General features: G+C 40.0%; 1 protein-coding gene across 1 annotated transcript; it reads right to left on the minus strand.

Annotated features, from left to right (window-relative positions):
- Positions 1 to 433: 433 nt before the first annotated feature.
- LOC103702322 (uncharacterized) lies at positions 434 to 5,752 on the minus strand. The gene is made up of 7 exons (XM_008784693.6): positions 4,344 to 5,752; positions 3,007 to 3,123; positions 2,704 to 2,882; positions 2,521 to 2,614; positions 1,910 to 1,987; positions 1,617 to 1,718; positions 434 to 803 (listed from the first exon to the last, which is right to left on the minus strand). The coding sequence occupies exons 1-7, from the start codon at positions 4,884 to 4,886 to the stop codon at positions 669 to 671; spliced, it is 1,248 nt and encodes a 415-aa protein (XP_008782915.2). The 5' UTR covers positions 4,887 to 5,752; the 3' UTR covers positions 434 to 668.
- Between the last annotated feature and the right edge of the window lie 3,719 nt (positions 5,753 to 9,471).

A 9,471-nucleotide genomic window follows, 5' to 3' on the forward strand; every position in this document is an offset into this window, starting at 1 on the left:
AGACATACTTGAAAATGAGCAAATACGAGGGCAGACAAACCGCTCGAAAATGCTTTCAGCGCAGAACGAAATTGTCTCTGGTTGAAGACTCTGAATTTGTCCTATTTTGCGGGCTGTTGATCTGGTAGCTCGTCACCAAAGAGAAAAATCTGCGAGCTAATATAAAACCAGCAAATCTTGCAGAGAAGTAGAACTCCCTGAAGGTTTCATGTCTAAGATTTGAACTCATTTTAGACATGGCATTCCGCAAAGAAGGGAAACGAGCCAAAGTGAATATGGAAGAGACGATTTAACACTAAACCTATTGAACAGTTACCAGGAAGCAAATGTTCCCAACTACGACAGAGACGATGCACCATGGCTGGTGGCTGCATTGATCATTTCTCTGTTTTTGACACTTAATCTCTCTGTTTAAACAAATAAATATAAAGGCTTGAAGCTACAACCTTGCGACTGTTCATTGCATTACGAAGAACGAACAGAATCCTTATACATGACCAAAGAAGACTTATAGGGCTGGTGAATAACCAAACCCCAGTTACATACATGACATTTTCAGATTGAGTTTTTAGCTCATAGAGATGCAAGCCTTACACCATCTCTCTAAAAGAGCACCAACCTTCTCAATGATTAGAGAACTATTCTGGCTTCGAACTCATCGAAACTGATTATTTTTCATCCGTCTTCAAAGAATTCAGCCGTCTCAGTCTTTGGTCAAGCTCGGCCATAACTGCTGTTTCCTGCTTTTTTCTTTGCTTTGTTATTGTGTTCGTTGTCATAGAACCAATCTTATCAAAAGCAACCTGTCACAGACCAAAACGAGTTGCATTAGTTGAGGTTGGGATGACTAATCAAGGATAAGGAAATCTCCCTTGCAAAAATATTTTACTTGTGAACAGGAATTAAACATATCAATAATTTTTGATGAACGACAGTCATCATCCAGGTCTTTTCCCATCAAAATGGGGCTTGCTAAGAAGGCTCCATGAAGGACTGAATAGATTCTTACAACCAAGTGTCAAATTGATATTTACCTCTACTGGTCGGCGCAGAATAGCTGGCCTAAGGCAGCGCATGCAAGAAAGAGGCAGAAACCTAGGTGGCTTGCACAAGCCCTTCTTTATTAGCCCGTTAGACACAACACGTTTCTTAATTTCAACTTGCATTGATTGAATAGGTCTACCGTTACCAGTGGATCTATATTTGCTCAACTGACTTGAAACAGCATTATGCCACTAATGACCAGCCAGAAAGTAGAGGGTTGACACTTATCACAAGTTCACAACCATGTGTTATGAGAACCATATTATCGGGGCTCGCAATGAACCTCTCTGCAGTAAGTTAAACCAATTTTGCCTGCTTTGAACTGATATTCAGTACATAGTGTTGAAGCACTAGGACATTGGGTATCATAATCAATGTCGTTCAAGAGTTCGAAGTTCCGATACCAGAAGCTGGCTCGCTAAGTTAAAAGAATTGCCATTACTCACAAGATTATGGACTTAACCCTTCAACAGAAGTATCAAAGCTCTTCTACAGTTGAATATCTATTTAATTGAAAAGATTTGTATTTTCAATTCTCTAAGGTAAAGAAATGTTTCAGAAAATCTTCTTACCCTCAGCAGCTCATCGGGGTCATATAGATGATGGGTGGTCGTTTGCAAAATATCAATCACATCACCAATTTGATGGGCATGTAGTAACTCCTCTTCCTTCATCTGCAGTTATCTCTTAAAGCTTAGAAAATGTGGCATAGGTGACTGTTACCATCATTTGTGTTTATGTTTTATAAAAATAGACTTGCAACAAATTCCACATTTTTTTGTTACTATGCAACACAAATCAATGAAACAAGAATATTTGTAATGGTGAAGTAAATAAAACCAATAGATCAGTTCCGACAGCATACCTTAAATATTGCCAGGGCTACATGAAACAGAACCTTTGCTCCCTCATTGAATAAAACATCCCAGACCCGCAGTGTTGTCTGGGAACAAATACCAAAATAACATAAGTTAATTCTCAAAGGAGATTAATCGAGAGAGTTTTAGGTAAAAGTATTAGATGTCACATCAACAGAATGATGACAAACTAAAGCACGATTAGATCTTGCATTATCCAAGTGGCATATACTAAATGAAGCCACTAATAAAAGGCCAGCCTCATGAAGCTCTGCAGTTTTGTCAAGCATAGTTGCTGCTAGGGAGAAAATAGTGAGGCAAAATAAGGTTAAAAGAAACTTGATCAGGTCATTTGAGCGTGAAACATGAGCTTTCTTTCCAAGTCAAATGGCTAAGAATGCAGTTCAACCCATATCAAGTTATATTTCAAAAGGTGGATTCATCATGTTCAAACATTAAGGTAACATTTCTCACTAGTAACAAATATACAGAGCCTATGTCGAAAAAATGGTCATGTCAAGGTACAAGACAATCCTTTATTCATATTATCTGGTTTTAGATTTTACCCCCCCCCCCCCACAAAAAAAAAAAAAAGAAATTTGCAGTGGAGTCATCTAACCTCTGAAGGTAAGCTCTTGGAGAAGAGGCATAGGAACCACTCTGTGGCTACAAGAGAGACATCAAACTCCATGGCTTCGAGATGAGCAGCTATCCTGCATTTTTATAATTCTAGAAGTGAAAAAAAGAAATGTACGAGCATTGACAAGTTGTAGAGATTGATGTTAAAGAAGATGACATAAACCTGGGGCATTTTTTGGCTAGCAGGTCTTTGAACACCCTTTGTTCAACGTGGCAACCAGAAAGGTTATCAGTGTAGCAATCATTTACCAATACATTTTCCAGCAAGACAGCAAGCATCCAAAATGCATCTTCCTCTGTTTTCATTACTAGCAACAACAGTGCAGCTACATAATTTAAACCCTGTAAATTATTTAAAGTCAAAGCTTTTGCAAAGGGTCTGCAATTCAGTGTTTAAAAACAATGAAAAAATAATAACAACAATAACAACATCAACCCTAAGTGAGAAAGAACTAGATCGAGTTACCTGGCAATAACCAACATTGGAATCTCGAAAAGAATATGCAACAAGGACACGTCGAAGAGATGCCTGACCTTCTGGAGTGTCCAACCAAGGATGACATGGGAAAGTTCGCGGAAGATCCTGCATATATACCAGATGATACTGATGATGTAATCACCATGGCGCTGCTTTATTTTTTTAACTATTTACTGCATGCTACCAGACATGAATGTTCTTTATGAAATATATTTTATATAAGATTTTTATTGGCAAGCATTATTCCCGCATCTTGCTTAAGATTGAAATTGTTGGCATAACCATGCAAAGAACTGCACAAGAAAGAATTCTTTTTAAAACACAGCTAAAATGATGAATAGGTTTAGCACCATATCCCTGATAGCCAAAAAAATGAAGATATATTTTGACAAGAATATGAAGGCTTGGGCCACCTTTAGTGACAATGTGATCTACTAGAGTTCAATTGACATCACCTCCCCGTTAGGCAGGAGACGAACTCACAATCGTTACATGTAAGAGGACATGATCGTTGATACTTGATATGTTAAGTTATATTGACATCATGCAGCAACTTAAGAGACACAAACCATTTGTGTTGCATTCAGGATCTTCTCCACACACCATAGGCATGTAAGTGAATTCTGGCATATTTCTATAAGCAAATAAATCACACAGCTTAATAATTCCACTTTAGTATCCATCAAGCAAAGAATGTACCAAATCTTTGTATTTCCACAAGCTAGGACTATGATGTGCATATGATTAATTATGACCATTTTTGACATAGATTGTGAGAATATCTTCGACTACTTTTGCTAATATATTCCCTTCTATTGCTGGCATATTGCACTTTAAAGCTCCATAAATTAGGATGGTTTTCTTTGGTTTCTTTGGTCTAGCAAGAAACTTATCTTTGAACCATTTTAAAATTCTGCACTTGTGGCATTAATTTCATTGATCTTGCAAATTTATTTTCCATGAGCTAATATCATGCAGGTTGCCAATTAACCCAAGGTCATGGGTATTTCTGTAGGTTTTGTGAGGGTTGTGTCTGTGGTGTGGTGGCTCCTAGAATGTCGATTAAGAAGAATTATCTTACCCTCACAACAGCACAGAGACAGACCAATCATCCTGCATCGTCGGTCAAGAGGAAAAAGGCTTCTTTATGATTCGAATTTTTACAAACATCATTTAATCCTCAGAAAAATCCATATAAAACGTCATCAAATTCCATTTTAAGTGCCAATTAAATAAGTCCTTCACGGGTACCCATAAGCAAGATCAAAATAATGGTATATATCGTATTAATTCACCTCAAGAATTCAATCAAACATATAACTTACATGATCGATTTGCCGTGTGGCAGGCGTGACCTTCCCTTCGGTAGCCCAGATGAGATCGTCATAGTAGCTCTCCGGCACCGTCGACCGCTTCTTTGCGGCACCGGAGACAGAGAGCCAGACCTTCGGCCTCAGCACCGGCGGTACCCCCTTCCTTATCAGCTTCTTTAATGTGATGGTGTCGGCGAGAATAGACAGCTTCAGCGATGCGACCGACATCCCCTCGCCGTTGGACGAGATCTGCGGCTGGAGGTACCAATTGGCTCCCTTGTTCGCCTCGAGGGCCCACCACACCCTGCCCTGCTGCCTCACCCTCTCCCTCACCTCATTCAGCATATTGACATCGTCGATGTTCCCCTCGACGGCGAATCCGTAGAGGTCCTCAAATTTGACGGTGATGGTGTTGGCCTTTCTTGCCACCGAGCTGACGGTGGAGGAGGCGGCGGCGGCGGCGGCAGGGGAGGTGGTTAAAGGCTTCCAATGGAGTATTCTTCTAGGGGGAAACTCGTTATTGGAGAGTTCTCTGCGGGCTTGGGGCCCAAACATTCTTAACTCTAATACTTCTATATGGCTCTTGAAAGGTTGTGGTTGTGATAGAAGAAACAATGATAATTATAACAACAGCAGCAAGATCACATTTTTGAACACATGAAGGATCTGTTCATCCAGAATCAACGGAATGGCTTTTGATACAAGGAGATTGGGGAAAGGTGGGATTTTTATGGATGGGAACGGACAAAGGTTCATAAGCATCACAAGCTGATGAAATGGTGGCAACAAGAGATCTTGGAGATGAGCTTGGAGGACGGGAAATGGTCAAGGTGCATTAGGTGTTGAATGGTTGCAGTTTGATGAGGGAGAGTTAAAAAATCAAGGAGGAGGGTTTTTGGAAAGAAGTCTTCTTTATATAACAGCCAAGGAGGAAACCAGGTAGCTTGAGATCAGAAGGTGCCCAATACTTGTCTTCCATGGAGATTGGAATAGAGGGGGAGAATGGCAGCAAAATACCCCTTTATGAGTCTCTTTTCAGGGCGTCACCTAGAACAACAGAGACAGCATTCCCCATTGATAAGACCAGGAACCAGGAAAAATGCCATTTTTCCCCAGTGGGAGCTGCCTTCCCGCGGTGGATCTTCTCAGGAAGGGGGCAAGGAGGGGATTTGCGATTCAGAGACGTTCGGTGACATAAGTGATGAGGGGGGCAAGATGGGTGCGATGGCTGGTGGCTGGAAATCGCACGAAGATCTTGGATTTGGAACATTCATTCTGCTGGATCGGATCGTTGGAGAGGAAAGGACAGGTAGACCCCCTTCCTTGTCCGGACATGCTTTTTTTGCTTTTTTTTTTTTCTGAAGGTCCGGATATGCTTGATTTGGATTTAGGGTTTGGTAGACTCCTATTCAAGTTGTAATTAGTCAACCGACCTTAGTCGTAAGAATTTAAGTGCAAACACGTGCCAAAGAGGTCAAACCGGGAGTCTTGATTAAAAGTGCAATGAGGTCCAATTTGATCAAATTGGATTCGAGCTTGGAATACAGGTTCATTGTCATGCCAAATATAACCGGGAGTAGTTTATAAAGTAAGCAAGAGTTCATGCTAGATAAAAATAAATCTGGTTGAATCAAGTTTGTTTCGAGATCGGCTTAATATCACCTGTTTTAATTATTTATAGGTATAGCCACTTGATGTATTCGAATGACTGTATTCACACCTTTTTCAATCTAAATCATGCTAAATATATGCTCCTATTTCAAGAAAATATTTTTATTCTAGTTTGATTAATTTATTTAGAATTTAATTAGTCGGAAAATCAAGTTTTGATCATAATTCTTAACCAATTTTATCATGCAAGTATCGATTTGAAAATCCTTACCAAAAGTTCATCCATACGAAAGATTTGTCGCAACCATTCTTCTAACACTTAACAAATCTTACTTAATCCGTCAAGTGCCATCCGATCGACACCCATGTTTTCTTTTGCCATGGCTGTCAAAGAAGCCATGCTAGCCACCAAGATGGTAGCCTAGTGGTACTGGGCAGCAATTCTAACCACAAGGTCTCAAGTTCGAATCGCTGCGGCGACGATTAAATTGTGGACCGGAGCTTACTACTTTGGCCACTGCTTGGACTTGTGGTATAGGACCGCTCTTGAACCACTAGTAGCCGGGGTGGTGCCGGGTGTGACGTACTCACACGTAGGACTCGAGCCAGAGCTCAGAGGAGTAGCTGAGCCGGGCCTACGGGTGGGGAGGGTATGAGTAAAACCGGTCGGGGTGCCCAACACACGGCCATTTCTGCCCGCATCGAACATTCTCCTGGCGGGGCGGGGGCCCAGTGGGGCTGCTACGCGGGGGTGGGCTTGTCCCTTCCTCCCCCCTACCCCTTTCCATTAGCAAAAAAAAAAAAAAAAAAAAAAAAAAAAAAAAAAAAAAAAAAAAAAAAAAAAAAAAAAAAAAAGAAGAAGCCATGCTAAGTATATCATATTTCATCAAACGGCGAGGATGCCATTGGCATTTCCTCATGTCATGTTATTATCTACTTCACGTTTGGGGGTATGGATGTACTCGAAGGAAAGGCCATGGGCATTCAAAAGGCGCATGCAATCATATGGCATCATGTGAACACGTACTGTGGAAAACAGCGACCCCATCCCGTCCAAGCCAAGTCAAAAGATCGAGGACGGAGTCGCACGTGAGACTTCGCCAACTCTCACGTTTCCCACCGAAAGGTAGCAGTTGAATAAAGAAATATATATGTATGCATGTATATTTTTATTTGGGCATACATATATATATTATAATGACAAATGCATGACAAATAAATAAGGATGAATTATTGGCACAAAACACCTCCGATTTTACTCTTGCTGTTCCAAGAATCGGGACTGGTTGCACATATCAATGTTAAGAATATAGTTGTGCATTAAAAAAAAAGATTATATAGTTGTTCTTTTAACAATTAACGCCATCTTATTTGATGTTGAACAAAATGGTATAATTTATGACCGTGATTTAGAAAGCAACGTTGGTAAATTAATTTGATTATCTTTGACTGCAGATTTTTTTTTTGTTTTAACAAATGAGAACATGGAGTTTACCTACTTTATTGGAATCTGATAGGAGTTATATGCAAAAAAATTTAAAAAGTAAATATAAAGAAGGAGGTGGGGATCACGAAGGAAGTGGATGTGGCAAAATGCAGCCCACGAATGATTATTATTGAATACGGCCCATCTAGCAACCATCAATTGAATGAAAATTAAATGGAAAATAATTTTGATGTTGATTTGATCGACTCAAATTTAAATTAATTTGGTATCCAATTAATGAGGTTGATGGTTGGGTCCATAGCAGTCTTTGATGCAAATAGACTTCGTTCAAGTCGAGTGTTCAAAATTTTTAATTAAACTAGCTCGACAATCTAGCAAAATAGTATATATTGGGATGATCTAACCGCTTATTTCCCTCCCTAGGTAAAGTTTGGAGCCTTGTGTAATTAAAGCAATTTTGACTGATGATGTTGGGTCCAAGACTTTAGCCATGTTATTTTAGTTGTGTGCATCTATTTAGGTCGAGCTTTGTGATTTGCATCTATCCTCATAGATTGTAACATGACAAATGGAGTTGGTGTTAGCATGATGTTGGCTCAATAAAAATCAATTAGTCAGGAAAAAATCAGTTCAAGAGCATGGGTAGGGTTTAGCCACAAGAGCTCGGATCTGAGCCGGAAAGAGGCTACCTAATCCAAACTCACCAAGTGATAGCTCATGTATATAAATCTAATTAAATTTTACATCCAAACTTTGACTTCGTTGGATTTATTGAACAACCCAACTAACTTGGTGTAAACCCAGAAAACTGGGCCCGGTCCACTTGACCGGCCCAATCGCTATGGCCCAAAAGGAAAAAAAAAATAACGCTGGTGCACGTGGGAGATGGGAAGAGGCTCCCCATGGGAGCTTTCTTCTTCCCGTGCTCATAGGAAGGAATCCGACTCTGGCTCAGATTCCGATCGCGATCGAGACAATTAAGGACCCTTTTTGGTATCCCCATCCTCCCCGTCCTCCCTTTCCGGAGAGATAAGCTTGAACGGAGATCTTCGCCAGAGATTTCCTTGGTTTTTCTCTCCGAACGCTGGCGGCTATCGACGCCGTTGTCGCTGCCATTCGACGCCGGTAACCAAGCAAGGTCCTAGATAGCCTTGATCTATCTTCTCCTCCTTCTTCCTCACTTCTTAAAGCCTTGAATTCGGCCGACAATCGTCGGATTTTTTTGTGAAGAATCGGATGCTCTGTTTTTGTGATAACCGGTGCCTCCATCCCTTTTCCGGCGTTGCTGCCTCTTGATTCCAGATCTTGATCGACTGCCCCTGTCTCCAACCCACCCTTCTCGGCAAAGCAATGGTCGCCGATGAGCGGCCAACGGCCAAAAAAAAAAAAAAACCCTATCCTATAAATAAATATATTAATTTTTTATTAATAATATATTTTATATGATTAATAAATATATTTTTGTGAAATATATCGGAGGTAATTTTGATATAATAAGTGAATGATCTTAGATCCCCTATAGAATATCAAACAGATTACAAATGGAAACCTAAAAATCTTTAATCACTACACCATAGCATACCAACAATAATGATCTTAAATTATTAGATGACCCAAGATAAAGATTACCAGTGATCTAAGACCACATCGGAGATCCCACTTAAGTCACCAAATGCACCTGATGAAATATATGGTCCCATGGTCCTCCTGTCTTTTGGCAGAATCCACTTTGTTCAATTGGACACAGGAAAGCTATTCGGTTGTTAATCTCCACATACATCTTGATGCACTGATAGACTCTTTCTTTTAAATTAATAAAATGAGGTCTGCGTCGATTTCACCAAAAGAGAAGAACAAAAAAAATTAGTTCAACAATGATAAGAGAAGCTATTGGATCCATACCTACTATGAATTATGGAAGATCATAGCCAGACGTGTTTCCCTCACCTCGATTTAATAGAACCAACGAGGCAAGTCGTCAATGTGGATAAGTATATTTGTGATGGAGATAAAAATTATCTATAGATTAAATCAAAATTGTCCATCTGTTATCACATGTACACATCGCACGTGCCCGATGCT

The sequence above is a fragment of the Phoenix dactylifera genome, chromosome 11 (genome assembly GCF_051530095.1).
Source record: "Phoenix dactylifera cultivar Ajwa chromosome 11, Ajwa_hap1_PhDact_Kaust_v1.1, whole genome shotgun sequence".
Lineage (NCBI taxonomy): Eukaryota > Viridiplantae > Streptophyta > Magnoliopsida > Arecales > Arecaceae > Phoenix > Phoenix dactylifera.

What these genes read in the sequence shown, in the direction of transcription:
- LOC103702322 (XM_008784693.6), bottom strand. Translation starts at nt 4,886, where the DNA reads ATGTTTGGGCCCCAAGCCCGCAGAGAACTCTCCAATAACGAGTTTCCC. An exon ending in TAGCCCTGGCAATATTTAAG is followed by an intron (nt 1,719 to 1,909) that starts GTATGCTGTCGG and finishes AGATAACTGCAG; the next exon opens with ATGAAGGAAGAGGAGTTACT. An exon ending in ACCCCGATGAGCTGCTGAGG is followed by an intron (nt 804 to 1,616) that starts GTAAGAAGATTT and finishes GGTCTGTGACAG; the next exon opens with GTTGCTTTTGATAAGATTGG.